This window comes from Trichomycterus rosablanca, chromosome 15 (assembly GCF_030014385.1).
Source record: "Trichomycterus rosablanca isolate fTriRos1 chromosome 15, fTriRos1.hap1, whole genome shotgun sequence".
Taxonomy (NCBI): domain Eukaryota; kingdom Metazoa; phylum Chordata; class Actinopteri; order Siluriformes; family Trichomycteridae; genus Trichomycterus; species Trichomycterus rosablanca.
The window spans coordinates 14,110,269-14,136,553 of record NC_086002.1 but is presented as its reverse complement, the minus strand read 5'-3'; the positions used below and the strand labels follow the sequence as shown (position 1 = coordinate 14,136,553).

The following is a 26,285-nucleotide window of genomic DNA, read 5'->3' as shown; positions in this document are numbered from 1 at the left end:
AATGACAAAAACACGATAATATCCAAAAATTTGGCGAGTGGGGTTTGTAATGAGTCTGTAACCATGGTGATATTACGTCATCACGTCCCACGTCATCACTTGACGTTGGAAAGATGGCGGATGTAGTGCGTAGCAGTGTTGTGTGCATACTGCATACTTCTGTACTGGAAGTATGTACTTTTTTACCGGCAGAGTAGTGCATACTTCCTCCAATCTAGTACATACTCTCTAAGTATGCGATTCCGGACGCAGTCTGTTTACAAGTGCTGAACTCGAAATTAGATATTATGAGATTTACTGTACTGCAATTAGAAATGTTTAACATTTCGGCCATGAATATAAATACAATTTAAAAGTTTAAAACTTTGAGTTTTTCATACATAAATCTAGGTCTTTGACAACTGTTCCTAATTATTAATTAGTGCAGCACACTTAATTTGATACTGTTGACATTTACTGGCCTTTTTACTTGTCACAAAATTTAGGTGTACAGTTAAAGATCATAGTTTTCATGCACATAGTTTTTCCCCCATCTTTTAGCCCTTTATCAGTGGACCGTTTTAGATTAGGCTGATTACCTTATATTTTTTTTACCCCCATAGTTAACAATGTTGCATATTTAACACATAATAGTATACATATAGTAGTACAATAATAGTAATAATATAACATATAATAGTAATTTATGGCCAATAATTGTATATCATTTGGATAGGATCAATATGGTTGTTAGATAATAATAATAATAATAATAATAATAATAATAACAATAATAATAATAATATGAAAAATAATAATATGAATAACAGCAATAATAATAATAATAACAACAACAACAACAACAAAACAACAACAACAGTAATAATATGAATAATAATAATATGAATAATAACAGCAATAATAATAGTAATAATAATAATAATAACAACACAACAACAACAATAATAATAATAATAATAATAACAATAATTGTACGGATAAGATTGGTAAATCACTTCAATTAACTATTGAGTGTACTGAACATAATCATTTTCATTAATCATTAAATGGTCAATTAAATGGTCAATTATAACACTGTATAAAGTTAAAGTTACTCCTTTTAAAAAAAACATTTATACACTGCAGAGTTTGCTTTAATTTTCTCTTATCTTCCCTCTGAAATGTAAACAAACTTCATTATTTAGAAGGGTTGTTATACACACTCGATGTTGTAAGGTGGACTGACATTTCTTCAGAGTGCAAATGTTCTCACTGCACTGAGCGCCAGCACTCACTCGCTACTGCGCATGCTCCGAGTTTTAACGGAAGGCGGTTAGTTCAAACTTCAGGAAAAAAAGGACCTCGTTAGCTGATAGGCGGGTGCATGTTTAATTCTTAACAATAAGTGTGTTTGTATAAGTACATTTAAATATTTATCCCAAACCAAAATAAAATACAATAATTAGATAATATGAAGATAATATGTCAGAGGTACCAGCTTATTTGGTTGCTTTAATGACATTTCAGTCCGTGTTTTGACTGGTTAGCTAGCCAGGCTAAAGTAAACAGGGAGTGACTGCAACGAGCTGCTGAGCTAAACGAAAATAACGCATTTAAGAGAAGATAAAAGGTTTAGTGAGCTGCTATTAAAGTGTTAATCTTTGCAAAAGTGAAATAGTTTACGTTTATTCACTAGTCATTTGTTTTATGCAGATTTTTATTTTTGTAGGTTTACGTTATTGTACAGTGATGGAGAATAAAGAAGAAGACTTTAAATTTGGGTAAGTGAAGTCATTTCAGATTATAAAATAAATAACAATTACATGAGTCGTTTTAGAATTAAAATAAATTTTCTGTTACATTTGTGAAGGAAATTCTGAAGGTCTTTTTGCTTGTTTATTTTTTGTTAAAATGTACCATGTGTCTTCATTTGCCCCGTGTCTGGAAAATGTATTATTTGGAATTATTGTTACATATATATTTTATTATATGCTGTGTTGTCAAGTTGATATCATATTTATTTTAATTATTAGTTCCCTGGTGTTATCTGGTGTCCCCACATTCTTAATATGCAAATTTGGGTCAGTATTATGTGCACGTCCCTAAATGTCCTGAATAACACATTGTATTATTTTACATTGAAATAAATCAGAATTAACTTGAACATTTTCCATCATAATTCCCAGAATGTCAGGTGTTGCTATAGCATCTGACCTTACATGGCTTGGGAATGTGGTGTTATGCCCTGGCTGGCCGTCTTGTGCCCATGATAATTTTTCTTCATCTTATTACGTTTACATTTACATTTTCAGCATTTAGCAGACACTTTTATCCGAAGCGACTTACAGTACCGTGACAGTATATTATCTAAGCAATTGAGGGTTAAGGGCCTTGCTAAAGGGCCCAACAGTGGCAACCTGGCAGTGGTGGGGTTTGAACCAGCGACCTTTGGATTACTAGTCCAGTACCTTAACCGCTAGGCTACAACTGCCCTATTCTTATTATTCTTGTTTAAAAATGACTGTCATGCCACAGCTGTACAGATGAATGTTGTTGTTGAGGAAAAGACAGTTTATGGTTGAGCAGAAACGATAGTCATAGATTTTGTAAGTGCACATTAAATACTATGTTCAATTTGTACATCCTGCACAGATCCACTAATTAAATTGATTAAAACTTTAATACTTATTGTACTTAAAGTAATTAAAACTTATTTAAATCCTTCTAATTGTAGGACTTTGTGCTGAACACAATATACAGTAGCTTGCATGAGCATACCCCTTTAAACAATCCCACAACCTTTTATTTAAATTAACCTAGTTACAATTATTATGATGTCTTAAATCTACACAAAAGAAATTCTGAGTGACCAATTTAATGTTACCATTCCTTTTGTTTGTTTATTTTTTACAAACAAAATGTGCCATGTGTGTTCATTCGCCTTTGATCTGGAAAATTCATAAATCGGAATTATTGTTACTCATCTTATTATTCTTGTTTGAAAATGACGGTCATGCCACAGCTGTACCGATGGATGTTGTTGTAAAGGAAAAGACAGTTCATGGTTAAGCAGTAACAATAGTCATAGATTTTGTAAGTGCACATTAAGTACTGTGTTCAATTTGTACATCCTGCACAAATCCACTAATAAAATTGATTAAAACTTCATTACTTTTTGTACTTAAAGTAATTAAAACGTATTTAAATCCTTCTAATAATAGGACTTTGTGCTGAACACAATATACAGTAACTTGCAAGAGCATACCAAGTACTTTAGAGATGGACTTGTAGCCTTAAGGGTGTCCATGCTTTTGCACAAATTTGGTTCTCTCATTCTTGGATAATTCTATGCTCTTCTTTCTGTATTCATGCTCAGAGTGGTACATAACAGACACAAAAAAATAGTCTGTGATTGCATGCAATTGATCTGTAATTGCAAGTGTGAATTCTATATAGCCAATACCAGGTGCCTGCCACTCATGAGTTTAAAGTACAACTTAAAGGAACGTCATATGACACAAATTCCTTCCAATTTTGTCCAGGCTATTTTTGAAGTTCTGTGTGTGTTTGATCTTACATTTGACTTTTTTCCTCTGTTTCTTGTGTTCCTATGCAAAAAGAAATCATAAAATGAAATCACCAAATTATTAATAGTTACAAATTATTATTTATAATTACAAATCTTCTGGGAGAAGTTGCATGTTTTCCTAAAGAAGTGCAGTGGTGACATTTCTTTGAGCATTTGAAGCCAGAATTACAGTAAACTGTTAACTCAATTAAATAACAAAGCCCAAAGTCTGATGTAAATGAAAGACCAAGTGCTCAGGTATGATTATTGTATGACATTTCCGTTACAATACTGCTGCTTGTTAAATTAAATTAAATAATTAAATTACTTTAATTGTCCAGAATATGTGATTGTTATTTTTGCAGGTTTGACCAAGATGGATCAGCGAAAAGAAGAATTTCATCGGTATGTATTTAAAAGTAATTTGGAATAGAATTAAATAGAATAACCTTTCCTGACCTGTATTTCTACTTAATGATGTACAGTATATTGATCTGGGAGTTCTGTTGGAATAAGTATTTTATTTTTATCTGAAGCATCTTACAATTGTGACCAAGTGCGTTCCAAGCATTTAAGGATTAAGGGCTTTGCTCAAGTCCCATACTGGCAGTGGTTTAGTGACATCTTTTCCAGGAAAATACAATATATCTTAGAAATACATTAAAATAACTGCATATTACGTATTAAATTATACTATAATGGATATTGGACTGTTACATACTGTAGTATAATATTATATTCCATAATTGGAAGATGTGTGTGTTGAGACCATGCTTAACAACTCGGTCTGCTGAAAATGAATAATTGTATGTTGTGTTCATACATGTCTATTACAACACTCATAAGTTATAATGACCCATGAGTCTTTTATAGTTACATGCAGATTTAAGCTTATCTTCACAAATTCTGGTGAAATGATCATTTGCGTCTGAATTCTAGTGTTGTATTCAAACCACATTTCTGGAAACTACAGTGAAACTGACCATGTTTCCTAACTGTGTTTGTGACTTATACAGATTCTTAAAGCCCCCCGGACATCAATGAAAGTGTTCGCTGCTGAGCAGGATGAAAATCAGGTGATTATGATTCATTTTGTTAAATCAGCTGTTCTACCTTTGTACTTTTTTCAAGCTTATTAATCCTGACCTTATTCCTTTTTAGCAGGAGGAAACTAGACCTATTGAGAAACGCAGGAATTCACGAAGAGTCAGCTTTGCCGCGACAAATAACGTTCGTGTCTTCTCAAAGTAAGATGACTTTACACAATTCTGTTAATAACTGGACATTAAACTGTTGTATAAAGTCTTAATTCACTGTTTTTTTTTATTATTATTTAGAGACCTCAAGAATGAATCTCCTGTGCTGGCCCCTATTCAGAACGTGAATACTGGTAAGGGCATTTATTTTATTTTATTTTTTTTACCAAAGAAAAAAATAATAGTAAGATTATCTATAAATTAAATATTTTGGCTGAGACTGTATGGAACATAAATGAAAAATAAATGCAAAATAAATGCCTGTGTTTATACATCATGATAATAGTATAGTAGATATAGTAGATTTCTTCATTGTTCCACATTAACAAAAATACATACATCTGTAACTTCTTTGTAACATCTCCAATTAAAAATCTTAGTTTATTAGTAATAAGTATTATCATGTGAAAAGTACTAATAATTAAAATTAATGTCTTTGTAAGCATTTCTATTTTTGATTAAATCATATTTTGCTGACTCACCGTTATCTAACTTTGCTTTTACTAACTTTTTTTTAACACTTTTTAAACCAATGTTTACTTAATTTCCTGTAAGTTTGGAGGCTTTTTCTGAAACATTTTCATATGAAATTGCTCATAGAATGCAATTTTAGGGAAAATATTACTTATTTATTACTTACACTTAAATATTTAGTCAATTGAAGTGTATAAAACAATAATTGCTGTTTACTGCATTTTTGTCATTCAAGAAAACCACTATGATTAAAAAATTAATACATCTGTTACATGATGTATGTATGGATCCAGCTTATAATAATAATAGTATCATTAATATTTTAGCTTTCATTCATAGTAAAGCAAATTTGTCTCCTAAGCTAAAGATGTGAGCAGACATCACTAACATGAGATTACTGACCTCACACTGTCTTTCCAAAAAAGTGCAAAATGTTATAGGGGAGTGTAGAGGCAATTCAATAACACTGACTATGGTTTTAGAATAGGATGTTCATGGTCAGGTGTCATCTTACTTCTGGCTGTATAGTGTAATTTTGTGTCCACAGTCTATTTTCACTGTCTCTCGAACAAGTAAATGTTCAAATAAATTTGGGCCAAGAATGTGGTGCTGGATGATCTGGAAGCAAAAGTCTAGATTAAAGTTGTGCTGCCAGATTCATTCACATTCTTTAGTTTACATGATTGCTCATGACTTTCGTAACTGTAATTTTAGGCTTGGACCCCATGATAAACCCATCTTCACAGTTCCATCAACTAAAGGTAAGTAAAAAATTCCCAAGTCTATATACCTGCCTAAATTAATCATATCAGTGTCTAATAAGTCAGTGTTCTAAAAGGATTCCCTTAAATGCAAACATGTACCTGTTAAAAGTCATGTTTTCTTGAAATGGCAGTTAGGGATGTCAAAAGGATAGGCATTAGTTGTACCAAATGAAATCTTTTTCACAATAATCTTTTACTAAGCAAGTAAAGGACTTCAGAACTCCTGAGAAGTTTAAAGTTTGTGGTTGCTTTCTCTTTTAGTTTCTGCATGCATGCCAAAACGAAAAAAAGTAGTAAAAAGACTACACTAAACATAAAACAATTAAGAAAATAACTCACTGTGCTATGCTAATTAAGCTTTTCTTCAGAAAAGTTACAGACAGCAATGATTTGCTGAATTCTTTTTAATCTGTATTAAATAGAGCTAGATGATAGAGCATTTTAATTGTTAATCTTTAGTAAGTACTTTGTAGGGCTTTTTAAAATATTGTCATTATAGCAGTCTTGAGTCTTCTACAATCTATAATGGCATTGAAAAATACAGGCCTTGCCCTCCTTTTGATTTCACCATGCAAATTCTTAATGAACTTTAGGTCAGATGTTTGTAAAGGTTGTTGCACTGGCTTGAATATGTGATTAATTTGAACTACCTTTGTTAGGATTTTAATGTATACTTTGGAAGATCCAACCACACATCCATTTAATTTTAAATCTCTGGTACTTAATGAAGTCCTCAATGCCATTTATCCTGACTAGGTTCTTGGGTGCTTTGACTGGCAAACCCCCACCATCAGAAACATAATCAGAAATATAATTATTTATAAAATAATATAATTTACCAAATAATGTGTGCTTATGTTTGTCATCAGTTTTGTTAAATAAAATTACTGCTTTCTGTTCCTTTATTAAGATCTATTTTACTCTCTAAACCCAAACAGGACCCAAACTCATTTCTCCAAGATGATCTAGTGGACAGAACTATGTTGCTTGGTGAAGACACTGGCTATATGGATATGACTCACAGTCACACTATTTCAATAGAGAAGGAGGATGTCATTAATGCAGAATCATCCTTTAATATGTTTGCCAGCTCTGGTGGGCATTACTTCACAAACCTGATGCCTTGTAAAAATTCTGACAACGTTGAAAAAGATGCTGTGCATTTAGAATTCAGTGACTTTCTTAGTAGTTTATCGAAGCCAAGTGGACAAAAAGTTGTAGCCTTTTCCAAAAAAATACAAGGTGAAATGGACAAGGAAAATGTCCTGCCAACTTTCTTCAAGCCGATATACTGTCCAGAACCACAAGTACTGCAGGCTAGAAATTCAGAAGTTGTTCCTGGTAATGAACAGACCATGGACATCACTAAGAGTCACACTGTTGTTATTGATAGGATGGACTTCACTCAGCATGCTTCACATACAGTAGGCAGAAACCGCAGAAGCACAGGATTGAATACACGGTCTTTTGTGAATGATTCAGATGACATGGACCTAACTTGTAGTCAAACTGCAACTATCAACATGAAAGATGTGGAAAATTTAAATCACAACATGTCTTCTGCAAATCAGAGAAGATCCAGGTGTTTCTCTAATGACGTCAGTGGAATGGATATGACACAAGCTTTAGATGAATATATTCATGAACAAGAGCAAAAAGTGAGGAAAGATGAGGCTATGTTCATTTCTACCCAAGCAAGAAGAATTTCATCATTTAATCAGTCTGAAATTAAGCAGTTGTCTGAAAAAAACACAACAAGGGACATTTCTTTTGCCCCCATGGCTGATTGCGATGATATGGAAATAACACAATCACAAACTGTTGTCCTTGAGACAAAGTATGGAGGAGAACCTTTTCGCAAGTCATTTGTAGCAGCATCTTCCTCAACTGATGATTCAAGCAGAGTAAAGACGAATGAAGGCCTTAAAGAAACAAGAGCAACAAGAAATGAGAGACCTTTAATGGACACTGTGTTGTACAACGAACAGAGTGACTTCATGGAGTTGACCTGCCAAGCCTCAACTCTGGTTATGTCTCCTACTCCAGATGACATGGATTTGACAGGATGCAATACAGTCGCAATAGACTCGGAAAATATTTTGCCAACTAACAAAATGCCTTTAAGAAAACGTGCGTCTTTCATGGTAGAGCCAGCGGTCTCTCTAGAAGTCGAAATGGCCCATCAGGTCAAAAGTAATGAAAGTAATTATGACGACGTGGTTGACGATATGGAAATGACACAATGTCAGACAGTTCTGCTTGAGACCAAAGGCTGTGGGGAGTACAATCAGTTTGGCAAATCAGCGAAAAGTCTTGATTTTACTGGCTATAAAGCACCGAAAAGGTGCTCATTCTCTGAGAGAAGGTTAACAGAGAGATCTGTACCTTCAGTGCAGATGCTTGAACCCCATGGTCTGCCTGACTCTGTAAAATTAGATCACATCAGTGCTTCTGACATGCTAAGTGCACATGCTGACATGGATCTCACAGGATGCAGGACTGTCACCATTGATGCTTTAAACATGATGCAAAGTTTAGCCCGTGTGTCATCTTCAAGACCAGTCATGTCTGATAAAATGGAGACTTCCAGAGTAATTGGTGTAAAACCAGTAACGGCGTTCGTGCCAAAAACTGTATACTGCAAGTCTCCAGTTTCAGAAATGGAGATGGATGCTTTAAGTCACACAGGCAACCACAAAGAAGCAATGTCACACATAACTGGCATAGACCTGATCAAAGGCCAGACGGTTCTAGCTGACCCTAAAAACAGTCAAACCTTGAGTCTCAGTAACAAGAATGAAAGCTCATCACTTAATTTGACTTGCAGAGATGATGTCTTTGATGAAGACTGTAATATGGAGATGACTAGAGCTCTCACACAGCCCATTGAAGACTGTAGTATGGAGATCACTAGAGCTTTAACGCAGCACATTGAAGAACAGTGCAGTGTTGCCTTTAATGAAAGTACGAAAAGTGCAGAGACTCTGTCTAGTAGCACTGACACTTATACATTTAAAAAGGTGGATGGCGCATTGCCTATGGGCGCCAAAGCTGCAACATCAGTCGAAAACAAAGGATTTGCAATCGATCCAGACGTTGATATGAAAAAAGAGCGACCAAACTCCAGACGGAGGAGCCTTGCTGATATACAACTAAAACTTCAGAATATTGCCCAATCTATTGGTGAGCCAAATGGATTGGTGGCAGGAAGTGTTACAACACCTATTGCCAGCTTTACAGTCATATCACCAGTTGATACCACAAAAAAAGACAATGTTGTGCAGTCTTTTAGGGAAGCTAACACTTTTAAAAATAAACTGAACTTTGCGCAGAAAGAGGGCACCACACAGTTCAACCTCAAGAAGAGTTCTCTTGTAGCAAGGCTCTCACTTGGTGGCATCATGCCAAAACTCCGTCGCCATGCCAGATCGACAAGCCCGAATCAGACCGAACATAAAAGCACTGATGGCTTTGAAGACATCCATTCAAAGAACGAAAAAACACATGTGGATTCTGCTAAAGAAACAGGGAGCTATGAAAGTGACTTTCTCGACAATGAGGTGCTTCCTGAAGAGGATTTCTCTGGAACTGCTGTCAGCTATTTGAGCAGTAAGATAGATGAGCACGAGCCATTCACTGTGGTCCCTACTGATGAAAATGTTCTTAAACATGACGACAATGTGTCCAGCGTGATTTCAAGCCAGTATGAGGAAATGCTACTTGAAGAAAAATATGCAAGCCAGAATGAAAGCAGTCCAACATTGGTAAGCTTAATTCTGATACATTCATTTTGTCTATTTGTGTCTCTTTACTGTGTAATATTTTTATTTATTCGGTCATTGTTACGAGACTCTATTGCATTCTACTGTATTGTTTCTGTATTTCAGAATGAACCAGGCATTACAACTAAAGATACATATGACTCCAGCAGCAATTCCAACACTACAAAATGTGAAGGAATCTCTGAATCAAGTAAATATTACTGATTAACCTATACTATAGTAGTATCAGTTACAGTTCTTTGAATACATTTATTCTAATATACGTATCTGTGTACATTTCTGACAAAAAGCTTACTGTTCTCTTTGTTTCAAAGCCCTAAGAAGCTCTCAGCTTGACTCCCAGGTTGAGGCAACGTTGGATCATGAACTTGATTTCTTTGAGGTATCTCAATGCACTTAAAACTGTTTTTACTACAACTCGTGTGTGAGGGGAATTAGCATTTGTTATGATAGAATAAAAGCAGTCTGCTTTTGATGATTGTGAAGCACATTAGACAAATTGATAATTCTGTGTGATGTACAGCCATTACTGAAACCTCCTGTAGGCTTAGGTTAACTTTCAAGTATTAGGATTGGGTTAAATCATTCCATGTGTTTGTTATAGATGTAACAATCTGTGGATTGGACTGGGATTAGTGGTGTTTATCTTTCAGTGAAGTATAGGTGATTGTTGGTATCTTGCCTGTTTTGGAAAAGTAACCTGTTTAAATGTTTTACAATTGGACTGAAAATAGACTGGAAGTAATTGTATATTATATTGTATATTACTGTCTACAATTACAAGAATAATTATTTGAAGATTAGGTGTAGATATACACTGATCAGCCATAACATTAGAACCACCTCCTTGTTTCTACACTACTGTCCATTTTATCAGCTCCACTTACCATATAGGAGCACTTTGTAGTTCTACAATTAATGACTGTAGTTCATCTGTTTCTCTGCATGCTTTGTCAGCCCTCTTTCATGCTGTTCTTCAATGGTCAGGACCACTACAGAGTAGGTATTATTTGGGTGGTGGATCATTCTCAGCACTGCAGTGACACTGACATGGTGGTGGTGTGTTAGTGTGTGTTAAACACCTCACTGTCCCTGCTGGACTGAGAATAGTCCACCAACCAAAAATATATCCGGCCAACAGCGCCCCATGGGCAGCGTCCTGTGACCACTGATGAAGGTCTAGAAAAAGACCAACTCGAACAGCAGCAATAGATGAGCGATCGTTTTTGACTTTACATCTACAAGGTGGATCAACTAGGTAGGAGTGTCCAATAGAGTGGACAGTAAGTGGACATGGTATTTAAAAACTCCAGCAGTGCTGCTGTGTCTGATTCACTCATACCAGCACAACACACACTAACACACCACCACCATGTCAGTGTCACCGCAGTGCTGAGAATGATCCACCACCTATATAATACCTGCTCTGTGGTCCTGTGGGGGTCCTGACCATTGAAGAACAGGGTGAAAGCAGGCTAAAAAAGTATGTAGAGAAACAGATGGATTACAGTCAGTAATTGTAGAACTACAAAGTGCTTCTATATGGTAAGTGGAGCTTATAAAATGGACAGTGAGTGTAAAAACAATAAGGTGGTCATAATGTTATGCCTGATCAGTGTAAGTAAGTACAGTATTGTAACATTTCACATAAGAGAAACATGCAATTAGTGGTCTAATTTAAATCCAGATTGATTTCAGATTGTCATGACCCATGTGACTGACTGGATTCTTCTGGTTCATTTAATATATGATACAGTATGTTTAATTGATCAAAGTATGGCTTAATAAGAAATCATTAGATTCACACATGTGTAAATTCAAAAGCAGGTGTTAATACAATAAAAGCTGATTATTTAGTTGTAATTAGAAAGGTATTATAGTGATGTTTATAGGATTAAATGAAAACATACGACAAGAAATCTCAGTGAACAGAAAATTAATATTGTTTTGCCTGGTAATTTCTAAAATGCGATTTTGTTAATTGCTAGCAAGCTTTTGACACCTTTCTTGTGGAACCTTTACTCATCCATACCATGCGAAAGCTTCCAGCTCATTGAGGTTTGATGCTATTAAAAATAAATAAATAAAAGGAGCAGGAAAGCTATCAATTTTTTTATAGGATTTAAATCAGGAGACTGAAAAGGCTGCTCCGGGACTGTTTTCTAAACCAAGCATTGGTTGATTTATAAGTGTGCTTGGGATCATTGGCATGTTCAGTTTTAGTGCAGAACAAGAAGGCAGAACATTCCACACCAGTGTCGCAGCAAATGTTTCTTAAAGTCCTTTAAAAAGATAATCTGTCTGTTAGCTACAGCTGGTGGCATAGTGAGGTTATGCTGTAGGACTGTGATAATAAAGTGGATGAAAGAGGCCAAATTAACTTCTGACCCAAACTCTTAGAGACACTGTTGTCTTACTTGTGTTTTGTTTGTTTTTTCCCCTAAAGAAACTTGAAGATGGAAGCATTACTGTTAACGACCTACTAAACCACTTTGGTGTCAAATCTGTAATCCACAAATCAAGACCCAGCGCGGTTCCTGACAATGTAAGTTGTCTGTAAATTACCCAGTGTTTTCTCTGTTATGGTTCTGTTCTTTTGTCATTTTTTAAATCCATTATTTATCTTATACAGTTTAGAGCTGCCAAAACTCACACAATGGAGGACTCGCTTAAGGACAAATACATATACCGTCCAAAGCAGAGAGTCTATGAAAAAGATTGCCAAAAGCTAACAAAGATGGCTGAAGGGTATGTAATTCTGTACAGAAAGTGTGTGCAACATGTAAACAAATCTTTTTAATGCAATTAAACCGGATTTTAAATCCCATGTCTGTTAACTCCAAAAATGATTTGTAATACATGCATGTGTTGCTATACTGTGTTTTACGAATCAGATTTAAATCTCAAATGGCTGAGCAAGACAAACCACTGAAAAACACCAACGAAGCATTGCTGCAGAGTGTGTGTGCATTTTCGAAAGTTCAGGTGAGGATTTGCTAACAAAACACTTTAGTAATTAAAATGTATGATTATTGAGTGGGTTTTTGATGCCAATGGGCAAAACATTAAAATATTTGTCGTCACTAATTTATGTACTTAATAATAACAGTAATAATCATATTCCATTGAATAAAATATTAAAATTTTTTAAAATATTACAGCTGCAGAGATTTGGTACCAGGTTAAAGGAACAAAGAGTTTTTTACCGGAAGAAAAGCAAGGCATTTTCCAATGAAATAAAGAAAGAACTGTATTCTGAGCTCTTAAAAACAACACAGGTAAGCCATGTATTTTTTGTTATATGTATTACCCCAACTATAATGACGTTCATTAAGGTGATTTTTAAATGACAAAACACACAGTGTTTTAAATCACAATTATAAATCACAGTGTTTCATGTAGGCAAGTCTTTATGTCTTTAATGTAACACAGCAAAACATTTTTGTGCATTTCAGGATGCTAAACACAACTTGATGTGTAAAATCAAGGAGACAAATGAGATGCTGAAAGAACTAGATGGATGTGTAAATGAGCTGGAGTCTGGTATGGGAGAATCTTGTGCTTTCATGCATTATTTATGATTTATTTGTGGAGCTAATTTCTTTTACATGCCGTATAATTTCAGGTAGGGCTGGGCGGCATGACCAAAAAAATGTGTTGCAATATGTACAATGTTTATTATTAATATAATATTTAAGTATTACACAATTACCATTAGCTCTCCCTCTAACAAGTAAAATGACATGTGCAGTCTCCCAGTCACTACTGATGAAGTGCACCATTATACTGAGGTATGACTCCACTGATTGCCCAACTTGACCACAGGTCCATTGTAGAAAAGTGGCCGACTTTATATATCTATGCTTCCAGCTTGATTCGGTGTTGTTGGTATAATGTCAGTATAGCAATTAAACTGAAGTACTTTCCCCCCGGTAGTAATGTCGCTAACCGTTTGCTTTTTTTGCAACAACCATGCCCAGACAAACCGTACAGTATATAGTGTTTTAATCTCTGTCGGAACAAAAAAACTTGTAAACTGCCGACACAGCTCATTTCTTTGCTGTTTTTGGTTATTTTTTTCCCACCATATCAAGAAAGCCTACCTGGTTAACAAGTGAGCTGTACCTAATCTGCACAGCGCTCCATAGTGTTTTTTAGTGGCAAACAATATTGAAGCCTACAGCTGTTGTATTAACTGGTACGGTATGACGGTATACTGTACCGAATGTACCGTCATACCACCCAGCTCTACATTCAGGTATAGATATTGCCTGAGTTGACTTGAATTAAACAACATTAGGGGTGGATTACAATGTATTGTTCATGTAATAATGCAATAAAAATTTTGCATGTTTGTTTGCTAGAACTGGAAGGGATGAATGGCATGGTCGTAAGAGATCAACAGGTCCTCCTCAAAACCGTGCCTGTTTTAAAAGCAAAGCAAGAAGATCTTGATGCACTAAATTCAGAAGTTGCTCAGACAGAGAAGTACGTATTGTTCCACCCACTGAAGTAGTAGTAGTAAACAAGCCAAATAAACATGCAAACATATAATCGATTGGTAAAATGTTTCATAAAATAGACACATTTTTTCCTTTCGCCTGACATATAAAACACACCTATAGATTATTTTGTTACAATATAAATTCATGGTGTGCTGCTTTATTTGCCATCACACTGTGCATGAAACACAGAAGTGCTCCCATAGTAAACATTACCTTATTCTAGTTTAGGTAGACAACAGTTCAAGAATACAAATCTGTTTTTTAATGCAAGAAATAAAGCATTAGTAAGTACATGTCAGATTAAGTGCTTAATAAAGAGATGGGTTTTTATTAAAAATAGATAAGCGACTTTATTAAGTACACTTATACTGGACAGCTTGTTAATTTAATGTGTTATAGGTCTGTCATCCATCATTTAAATCACATCAGTGTTTTAAAAAAGTTTTTTTTTTATGTTCGGGTTAGAGCTGCAGTGCCTGTTCTTTGAAAGAGTATGTAAACAGTCAGCTGGCGATAGCCTGATAGCTTTCAGTCTCTGTTCAAATAAAACGTCAGCTGTTATAAGATAAATTTCAACTGATCTTTTTAACCAACAGCATTAATTAAATAATTATTCTTTGTCCTGTGTTGTTGTTAATTGGCTAATCATTAACATCCCCAATTGTAAGCTTAGCAAACAAAGCAGTCTGGGCCAAAACTTAAATCTTGGTAAAAATACACAACCATGGTTTTCACTGCCTGGCTGTCATTGTTAAACCATATAGTACTGTAACTAGGGTGTAGAGGATAAATACATTAAGTATGCATATTTGGATTTTTTCTTTCTATAAATTATTATTTAATTGTTAAAATGTTATTAACAAATGTATTGTTGGACAGAGTCTGTACAGATGTTAGAACGCATTCCCTGTACAATTCAAACAATGATTTAGAAATCCAGTACCGAATGCTGAAACTATGCTCTTGGTTCCAGACACTTTGGCAAGCTTGAAGTTCAAGCACAAACTTTAGAGGAAACACAGGTAAAACTGCAAGATGAAACCAGAGGACTAGAACATCAGATCACAACTATAAATAGGTAGGTGTTTCCATACACAGCTCACAATGGTACAATATTAATTGTGTCCTGTCATGCCTAGTATCAATAATTGTGGTATGAGACAGATGATGGATGTTAAAAAACATACACTGATCACATTATTAGCAAAACAGTTGCACTGCACACAGTCATTGTGGTCATTATGCAGTAGATTTCATGCTGGCTTGTTCAATACTTTAACGACCGTTAAGTCATCATACCCTGTGAAAACTTTTCAACACATTTTGTGGAATTACGACCTCCGCTGAACAGTCAAGGCTCCTGAGTGGGGACGGCTAATCAAGATACTGTGCTCTGCGAGACCCCACCCCTGTAGGGTGAAAAAAAGCCCCCACCTCTGAAATGATAGCTTGTAGTCCATATTTTGTTTGGAGACCAACCATTTTAGCCTTTCAGTGAAATCATTTCAGTCAGTAAAATGTGAGGAATAGAAAGGTTTAAGCTTTTGTGACCGTGAGAGTGGTGTGGATGAGCAAACAATTTACTGCATTATGTTATCATTTAAATATTCTATTTTGCAGTCTCAATGAGTGGCGCTTCTGTGACCGAGATGATCATAGGATTGTTTTTACCTTTCTTCATGGCACTCTGCGGCTGGAAGTGAAACCGAAAAAGGTCCCTGGTACGTCTAAAAACTTGACCATCCTTTAGTGACTTACTGGCAAACATTTTAAGAATATTAGAAATTATTTGAAAGTGCTGTAACACTATTATATTTTTATTCTGTAAGAGGCAGAATTGGTACGTGAAGATGTGGTACAGGATGTGGAGATATCATTTAAATTTCTTTTAAATGGTAAGAATTTTTGACATTTCAACGGAAAGAAAAATAAATAAATGGACACCATCTCACACCACTGTATTCAGCTGATTTAAATTTAATATTTGTTTAATGATTTGTTTGTCTTTTTGTGAAGGTGAAGGCTCACAGTCCCATGCGGTCATGATTCATCAGTTACTTGCAAATTACATCCAGTCTCAAAAGAAGTGGGGTCTGGAATACCCAACGACTCAACACATACCACTGGTAATGGTTTAATGACATTTTTTGTTTCACTTTTGTTTGTTATGTTTAAAAAATAGCCTCAATCAAAAAAATAAAACAAAATGTATATGCTTGGCTAGAGTAGTGGTCTAGCACACAACTTGCAAGTTCTGTTCGTTCTGCCACTTAATTATGCAACCTCCGGGAATGGTCAGGGCACCAACACACACGATTGGGGAGGATTTAGAGTCACATGGAGCTTAGCCATACAGCTCTGTGTGAGAACCTAACACGGTCAGGTGATAAGAAGTGGTTGCAGATTGGATGTGTCAGAGATTTGCTGTCCTTAAAAAGACTGGCGGTTGTGCATTCAGCAGACTGTTCTCAGTTAGGAATTGGAAATGACTATATTGGGAGATCGAGGGGTGGAGGGAATCTAGAAAAAAATAAATAAAAAAGGTGCTATGTCTATGAATAAGGTTGCATGCTGGGATACAGTTAATTGATTATTGGTTTGATTCATCACTTAACAAAAACAGCTGACTGTGTTTGTCATGCACCTTCACAGCAATAATAAAACTACTTTCTTAATTTGTCATGTTTTTATTAACTCAATGTTTTAAAATGTCATGATAAGCTCTTCTGCAAAAGTTTACCTGTTTACACCAGTTTACCATTTTCCTATCTGACTACTAAAATGAGTCGGTAGAAATAAAACATAGGAATTGAACTTTTGCTGTAGCTTCAGTCTGTGCATTTATGTTGCTTTCTCTATAGTTGCTCCATGATGTCAGCTTGGTGGTGGGCCGACTTCGACTTTTGGGCGAGGAAATACATCAGTTAAAAAAGTGGGGAGGCCTAAAGTTTGGAATCTTGCAGATTTCTTGCGTGGATGCAATGTAAGTAAAATACCTGTGCAACTTTTGTTCTGCATAACTAAAGTTTGAACTTGTCTTCATAATTTAGCAGATTTGCAAACATTACGAGAATGTCAATCACACTTAACTGTGGACCTTCTTGTGGTTGTCATATTAGATTTCACAGTGTGGAGAAATATCATTTTAGCATAAAGTGACAGCTTTGGTTTTCTTGTTATGTACTGTCGCCTCACAGCAAGAAGGTCCTGGGTTCAAATCACAGATAGGATGGGTCCTTTCTGTGTGGATTTTGCAAGTTCTCCCAGTGTCTGTGTGGCTTTCCTCCCACAGTCCAAAAACATGCAATTGAGGTGAATTGGAGATACAAAATCACTACACGGTTTTTGCCATGATTTTTGCTCGCCGGCAAGTCGGCTCTCAATTGCTGTGTGTGAACTGTTCAACGACTCGATCCGAGCGTCTCGACTGAAGAAAAATATCTAGCATGCTAAATATCTGGACCTGTCAGTGACTCAAAATCATGTAGTGTGAAAGGTGTTGCGATGAGGTTGTGATTGTTGTGAACGCAAGATACGGTGTGTTGGGCGTTATAAATGTGTGGGGCATAATATAGTTTCTATCAGAATAAATCGGAACACAAACAAGCTTTACGGTATTTGTGACTTATCATCCACGCCAAACCATAATACCAACGTTGTATTGCAATAAATATTTATTTGACTTCCGACTCTCTCTGCAGAACAGACAATCCCTGCTGGTCACATAGCCAAATCCACTCCTTCACCCAGATTCATTAATTTTTCCTCTTTGTTTTTACGCTACATGTCAGCGCACAAACGACTTTGATCACTCGCTTCTTGTTGACGTGCATTTTTTGACATGGTATCATTAAAATTTCTCCTGATAACAGATCGTGTAGTGTCCGACCCCCATCGCCGATCAGTCGTGTAGTGTAAAAACCACAACGACTCCTGATTACAAAAGATCAAGCTGTGTAGTGTGAACAGTACAGCGATCTGAACACTTTGAAAGTTGTGTATGGTGAATTTGGCATAAGTCGAAGACCAGCAGAGGAAGATTATGGCTCCACTGATTGGCATGGACCCATGAACTCATTCGAATGTCACTTGGCAATCATAGGATGACATCAATTGAGCTGGAAAAAGGCAGGATGGTTCAAAACAAGGTCCTAGGCACAGGGCTGAGGTTTAAAAAAAAACACAAGGATTGGGAGTAGAACTGATTGACGAATCTCTAATGAAGTTTGGCACAACGTGATGAGCCACAATTCATATTTGCTTACACAGACACGCAAAGCTTTTGGTGGATTCTCCTTTTATAACCAATTATGTTACTGTAAAATGTTTCACCCGAATTCTATATAAACCTCTTATTCTTCATTTGCTCCACATCCCTTATTTTGACCTTGTTACAGGCATCGTATTCAACATGTGACTATATTTGCATAATACATTTTATTTGGTCAGTAAAAACATTGTAAATTATTTTATATTTTTGTCATTTAGATACAGATTTAAAAGATCTGCAAACCTCATCAATAGGGAAGAGATTTTGGTTCTGGTTCTCCCTCAGCGTAGCAGAAACACTTGTTCATGCATTGGTGACTGTAGTGATGGTTAGACTACTGTAATGTCCTTATATGTGGCCTCCCTATTATAACCCTCAGTAGGTTACAGTATGTACGAAATGCCGCTGCTGGGATTCTCTGCCTTCTTAAGAGGACTGACCACATCACTCCCAATCTTCACTGGTCACCTATTGCATTTCACATTCAGCACAATTCTTCTTATTGCTCTGCATTGCCTAACTCCTCACCCAACCTGGTAGAGTTTCTACATCAAAATGCCCCATCATGTACCCTGAGGTTGCAAACCTTACGGGGGCGGCATGGTTTGTGAGCAAGGAGGTCCTGGGTTTGATCCCCAGGTGGGGCGATCCAGGTCCTTTCTGTGTGGAGTTTGCATGTTCTCCCCGTGTCCACGTGAGTTTCCTCCGGGTGCTCTGGTTTCCTCCCACAGTCCAAAGTACATAACTTTTTAGCCTGCTTTCACTCTGTTCTTCAATGGTCAGGACCACCACAGAGCAGGTATTATTTAGGTGTCCACAAAGTTGAATCAGTTCATCTGGACACAAGTTTGTTGTAGAGATACGTTTCGTCACTCAATCCGAATGACTTCTTCAGTCTGAGCTGGTGTTGAATACCCCAACCTTATATGCAGTTGATTTGCATAACGACCGATCACCTCCCCGGTTCAGAGATGGTCGTTCCCTCTTCACGTAAATGGCCTCTTTGACTCCACGTTCAAACCAGCGTTTCTCCTTGTCAAGGATCTGCACATCTTCATCATTAAATGAGTGGCCACTGGCTTGCAGGTGAGTGTAGTGTAGTGTAGTGAGCCAGCGGAGTGAAAGAGGCCATTTACGTGAAGAGGGAACGACCATCTCTGAACCGGGGAGGGGGCCTGAGAGTACATCTCTCACCATCATACAACGCCGTCATTGGAGCGTTACCCCAATCATGTGTGAAAGACACACATGGCCATTGTAATTAATGGTCATTGTGAATTTCATATAGACCTGATCACCAGTTCCATTGTTATGCAATGGGCGGTGATCGGTCGTTATGCAAATCAACTGCATATAAGGTTGGGGTATTCAACACCAGCTCAGACTGAAGAAGTCATTCGGATTGAGTGACGAAACGTATCTCTACAACAAACTTGTGTCCAGATGAACTGATTCAACTTTGTGGATTTGTGTACCTGGATTATTGAGCATGCATCAACATATTATTTAGGTGGTGGATCATTCTCAGCACTGCAGTGACACTGACATGGTGGTGGTTTGTTAGTGTGTGTTGTGCAGGTATCAGACACAGCAGTGCTGCTGGAGTTTTTAAATAACTGTGCTGTTAGCTGGATATTTTTGGTTAGTGGACTATTCTTAGTCCATTAGTGACAGTGTGGTGTTTAAAAATTCCATCAGCAGCTCACCAGAGTTGGGGTTTCGAATACATCGTATCGAATCTCGGTTCTGCCTTTCCGACTGGGCTGGGCGGCAGTATGAACAACGATTGGCTGTTGTTCAGGGTTAGAGGGTAAGAAAGTCTGATCATAGGTCCTCATAACTGGTGCAACTGCGGCCCCTGCTGGCTGACTGATGGCGCCTGCACAGGGCTGAGGAGTACCTGCACTGTGCGTACCGGAGGGGGCGCAAGTCAGTTGAGAGGTGTCCTCAGTCAGCGGTGAAGGGTCGAATCAGTATAGAGGATGCAATCAGGGTAATTGGACACGACTAGATTAGGGGATAAAAATGGGGGGGGGGGGGGGGGGGGGGAATATATACAGTGTATCACAAAAGTGAGTACACCCCTCACATTTCTGCAAATATTTCATTATATCTTTTCATGGGAGAACACTATAGACATGAAACTTGGATATAACTTAGAGTAGTCAGTGTACAGCTTGAATAGCAGTGTAGATTTACTGTCTTCTGAAAATAACTCAACACACAGCCATTAATGTCTAAATAGCTGGCAACATAAGTGAGTACACCCCACAGTGAACATGTCCAAATTGTGCCCAAATGTGTCGTTGTCCCTCCCTGGTGTCATGTGTCAAGGTCCCAGGTGTAAATGGGGAGCAGGGCTGTTAAATTTGGTGTTTTGGGTACAATTCTCTCATACTGGCCACTGGATATTCAACAATATTGTTGCTCTCCACAAAGCTGGCCTGGGCTATAAGAAGATTGCTAACACCCTGAAACTGAGCTACAGCATGGTGGCCAAGGTCATACAGCGGTTTTCCAGGACAGGTTCCACTCGGAACAGGCTTCGCCAGGGTCGACCAAAGAAGTTGAGTCCACGTGTTCGGCGTCATATCCAGAGGTTGGCTTTAAAAAATAGACACATGAGTGCTGCCAGCATTGCTGCAGAGGTTGAAGACGTGGGAGGTCAGCCTGTCAGTGCTCAGACAATACGCCGCACACTGCATCAACTCGGTCTGCATGGTCGTCATCCCAGAAGGAAGCTGACGCACAAGAAAGCCCGCAAACAGTTTGCTGAAGACAAGCAGTCCAAGAACATGGATTACTGGAATGCCCTGTGGTCTGACGAGACCAAGATAAACTTGTTTGGCTCAGATGGTGTCCAGCATGTGTGGCGGCGCCCTGGTGAGAAGTACCAAGACAACTGTATCTTGCCTACAGTCAAGCATGGTGGTGGTAGCATCATGGTCTTGGGCTGCATGAGTGTTGCTGGCACTGGGGAGCTGCAGTTCATTGAGGGAAACATGAATTTCAACATGTACTGTGACATTCTGAAACAGAGCATGATCCCCTCCCTTCGAAAACTGGGCCTCATGGCAGTTTTCCAACAGGATAACGACCCCAAACACAACCTCCAAGATGACAACTGCCTTGCTGAGGAAGCTGAAGGTAAAGGTGATGGACTAAACCCAATTGAGCACCTGTGGCGCATCCTCAAGTGGAAGGTGGAGGAGTTCAAGGTGTCTAACATCCACCAGCTCCGTGATGTCATCATGGAGGAGTGGAAGAGGATTCCAGTAGCAACCTCTGCAGCTCTGGTGAATTCCATGCCCAAGAGGGTTAAGGCAGTGCTGGATAATAATGGTGGTCACACAAAATATTGACACTTTGGGCACAATTTGGACATGTTCACTGTGGGGTGTACTCACTTATGTTGCCAGCCATTTAGACATTAATGGCTGTGTGTTGAGTTATTTTCAGAAGACAGTAAATCTACACTGCTATACAAGTTGTATACTGACTACTCTAAGTTATATCCAAGTTTCATGTCTATAGTGTTGTCCCATGAAAAGATATAATAAAATATTTGCAGAAATGTGAGGGGTGTACTTACTTTTGTGATACACTGTATATATACAGTATATATATATATATATATATATATATATATATAAAACTCCATCAGCGCTTCTGTGTCTGATCCACTCATGCCAGCACAACACACACTAACACACCACCATGATGTCAGTGTCACTGCGGTGCTGAGAATGATCCACCACCCAAATAATACCTTCTCTGTGGTGGTCCTGGGAGAGTCCTGACCATTGAAGAACAGCATGAAAGGGGGCTAACAAATTATGCAGAGAAACAGATGGACTACAGTCAGTAATTGTAGAACTACAAAGTGCTTCTATATGACAATGTGTGTAGAAACAAGGAGGTGGTTTTAATGTTATGGCTGATCAGTGTATGTATAAATATAAAAATGTCAGAAGAATATAAGTGCTTGATCATTTAGTGTAATTGGGGAATACTCTTCACAAGCCTACCCATGATGACTTCTGTTTTTTCTCTGGCACAGACGTACTTGCTTTATGCTTCCATATGTACTTGAGTGTTGTACCTATGTTGTCCTTTTGTTGTACTTCGGTTCAAGCATCCTTGAGCATGTGAAAGACTCTGTATAAGTAAATGTGGTGATGATTGTGTTATTGTGACTATGTGAGAATAGTGCTATTTTATTACATGCTGTTTGTATTGTATTCTTTAAGAAGAAGAAAAAAAGGTTTAAATACCTCTACAATGACAAACAGAAATATGAAAACATGTTTTTTTCTCTTTCCCAGGGTTGACATTACGTTTTCCAGTGTAAGAGCATTTGCTAAGTTTGATCTTAGCCTTGCTGTTAAAGCAGACTATCCCTTTGGGCCTGTACAAATACAGAAATTCCAGAATCATATTGGCAACACAAGGTTTGAAGTTATTAATACATTTTCTCTTAAAAAATAATGTTGCCATAAAATTTTTATTGTATTGTTTATTGTCTGATGTGTTAAATTCTTCTAAAAAAATTTAACATGCTGAATGTGGTGGGGGTAAAGCAAGTGTGAGTATAAAAATACCAGGCACACACCAGTACCGTGAATCGCATCAGTATCGTGAATTTTGCAGCAAACAAAATTGGCCTCCAGTCTGCTAGGGTGGGCAATGACCGGATTAAACAGAGGGGTGGGGCTGCGTAAGGATCCTCGTTGCCCTGGGCACCTGCACAGCGGTGAAGGAGCGCAGACGTTGGGGTGTCTTACAAAGCATACAAAGCATAGAAGTGTAAGCATTTCTTACTTGAATTGCATTTTTTTTTTAACCCCCTTTAGCGTAATCAAATCGATCACCCCTAGTGGGGTGACACACACTCCCTCCGATGTTTGCGCTGTCTACTGATCCCTTCGTACACACCCACACCTCGGTGGATTTGCCCGTGAGGCCGGCTTTGCACACGGAGAGCCACACCCCAACGTCTGCGCTCCTTCACCGCTGTGCAGGTGCCCAGGGCAACGAGGATCCTTACGCAGCCCCACCCTTCTGTTTAATCCGGTCATTTCCCACCCTAGCAGACTGGAGGCCAATTTTGTTTGCGGCAAAATTCACGATACTGATGCGATTCACGGTGTACTGGTGTGTGCTTAAAAAAGTTCATGAAATGCCTGTCCTGGTTTATGCCTCATGCCAATCAGCTGGGTCAACTAGGTAGGGCAAGTCTTAAATAGCCTTGTGTGGTTATATTTGGTTGTAGTAGTCCATAACACAGCTAGAACAGCTCAGCTATGCAACGATAGAAGACTTTAAACATCATTATTTAAACAAGTGTCCCAAATACACAAAGAACAGACAAGAAGTACACATGCCTGAAATCATAAAATAAATTCTTACACTAGACAACACAAGAACAGTTTTAACCTATCTTGCAACTATATAGACTAAAAATATAAAGACAATATACATTAAACAGATTTAAACATAATACCGATCATGCCATAAACTGACACAAATATGCATCAAACATTGTGTTCAAATCCAAACAAACAATCTCAAAGAAGTGATGTTTAAAAGTGTCAAACGCTGTGGCAAAAACAATTAAGCACAATGATGGAACAGGTTCTAATGAGGCCTGCCAAAGGAAAGGCAGGCCAAGAGTTACCACCACTGCACAGGATCTCTGCTCTCAGATTACAGTACAATGAAATGCATCAATAAGTTCCATCAGCTGACAAATCTCAATACCAGCTGTTCCGAGGAAAATCAGGATTCTGTGTTTAGAAAAAAACACTACAGAAGAAACTTGGAGCACAGACAGTGCTTATGGTCCAAATTTGGGATTTCTCTTTTTAATTACACATTTTAAAGGGCTGGGTGGTATGATGGTACATTTGGTATACCGTATGGATCTTTCCATATGGTATACCTGTACAGGATCTCTGCCCTCAGATTAGAGTACAATGAAATGCATCAATAAGTTCCATCAGCTGACAAATTCCAATACCAGCTGTTCCAAGGAAAATCAGGACTCTGTCTGTGCTCCAAGTTTCTTTTGTAGTGTTTTTTTTTCTAAACACAGTGCTTATGGTCCAAATTTGGGATTTGTCTTGTTAATTACACATTTTAAAGGGCTGGGGCAGTATGACAGTACATTTGGTATACCGTATGGATTTTTTAAATACCACCATACTGTAGGATAGTTAATAAAACAGCTGTAAGCTTTAATAGGCAGCAAATCATATAATATTCCTCTATAGACAGTCACGAAAGGAACTTTTACAGCAATAATTGTCTTACAGGGCGAAAATACTTTAGGTCAGTCGCTAAACCAATGTTATAAGCGAACTGGAAGCGGAGATGTTTAAAGTCGTCCACTTTAAAGTGAGAGCTAAGAGTAGGGATGTAACGATACACTCTACCCACGATGCGATGTGATTCACGATACAAGACAAATTATGACAGTTTCCTTTTATTATTTCTCTCTATTTGTGCTTATCTTTTATTTATTTAAATAATGAATGCCCTTTTATTTTTGAGGTAGGTACAAACTATGCAAAACAATGCTGCACATTTCCCTTTTTGCGTAAAATAAAAAAACTGAAATGAAATAAATCCCACATTAAATAAAAAAATGAATAATACAAATAAAGAAATGAACATAAATAAATTTGGCTGGAAATTCCGAACTTGGCAACCCTGTAGTCACGTCAACCAGGCGAGGTGAATAGCGCCAGTGACCTCTGCTAGTAAATATCGATTCATTATACATGTAAACCGACTTGCATCGTTACACATGTAAATCGATTTTTAACTGTCTTGTGGTGCATCGTTACATCCCTAGCTAAGAGTAATTGTACAATACTTAAATATTAAATAAACAATAAAAATTGTATTTATTGCTGTTTTATGCATACTGATTCCATCATATATTGTGTCATTTTGTGGGGCAAAGCTTATAGTCCTCAAACCCTTCATTATATACATGGTGAAATTAAAACTTCTAATATTCTGTACTTATGACAGTAAAATCAGCCACAGACATATAAAAAGTCCCAGTCATACAAAAAAAAAACATACCGTGAAACCGTCAGAATCTTAAAAAATACCGTGATACAAATCTTTGGTCCTACCGCCCAGCCCTACGTGACACTATTCTAAAGTGTAATGTTAAAAGAACAGATACTCGTTAGCAAGGATTAGTCATTATGTGGTGATTATAGACAATTGTGTCCTGTGTGGAAGTCCTTTTCATTTTAATGCTAATAAATAAATGTTTATCCTTCACAAACAATAAATAAATAATAGTCAAAAATATAAACACCATAGAGAAAAACGTATTCATACTTTTTAATGTTAATTGTTTAATGATTCAAGAAAAATCAATCAAATTGACTAACAGTGTACTATACAAGATTAATTTGTTTATCTTTTTTAACAGGGTGGACCAAATTGAAGACATTTTATCCTCTGTAACACCAGCCAAGAAATATCTGACAAAAGTCATCAGGAGGATTCATTCAGATCTTTTGTGCTAAAAAATGCTTTAATGTCTTTAGTTTATGTTTGCAAAATGGGTCCCGTGTTGCTCATATACACTGATCAGCCATAACATTAAAACCACCCCTTGTTTCTACACTCACTGTCCATTTGATCAGCTCCACTTACCATATAG

At 37.3% G+C, this 26,285-nt stretch overlaps 1 protein-coding gene across 1 annotated transcript; it reads left to right on the top strand.

Annotated features, from left to right (window-relative positions):
• Positions 1 to 1,713: 1,713 nt before the first annotated feature.
• knl1 (kinetochore scaffold 1) lies at positions 1,714 to 26,285 on the top strand. Its single transcript, XM_063010862.1, has 22 exons — positions 1,714 to 1,760; positions 3,913 to 3,952; positions 4,564 to 4,623; positions 4,709 to 4,794; positions 4,885 to 4,937; positions 5,992 to 6,038; positions 6,980 to 9,805; positions 9,929 to 10,013; positions 10,138 to 10,205; positions 12,270 to 12,368; positions 12,456 to 12,571; positions 12,718 to 12,808; positions 12,985 to 13,101; positions 13,279 to 13,366; positions 14,188 to 14,311; positions 15,302 to 15,406; positions 15,949 to 16,049; positions 16,158 to 16,223; positions 16,345 to 16,454; positions 17,190 to 17,311; positions 22,924 to 23,049; positions 26,052 to 26,285. The coding sequence occupies exons 1-22, from the start codon at positions 1,729 to 1,731 to the stop codon at positions 26,146 to 26,148; spliced, it is 4,659 nt and encodes a 1,552-aa protein (XP_062866932.1). The 5' UTR covers positions 1,714 to 1,728; the 3' UTR covers positions 26,149 to 26,285.

Coding starts and splice junctions, on each gene's coding strand:
- knl1 (XM_063010862.1), top strand. CDS start 1,729: ATGGAGAATAAAGAAGAAGACTTTAAATTTGG. Junction 6,039..6,979: donor CACAGTTCCATCAACTAAAG/GTAAGTAAAAAA, acceptor AAACCCAAACAG/GACCCAAACTCATTTCTCCA. Junction 16,455..17,189: donor CGACTCAACACATACCACTG/GTAATGGTTTAA, acceptor CTTTCTCTATAG/TTGCTCCATGATGTCAGCTT.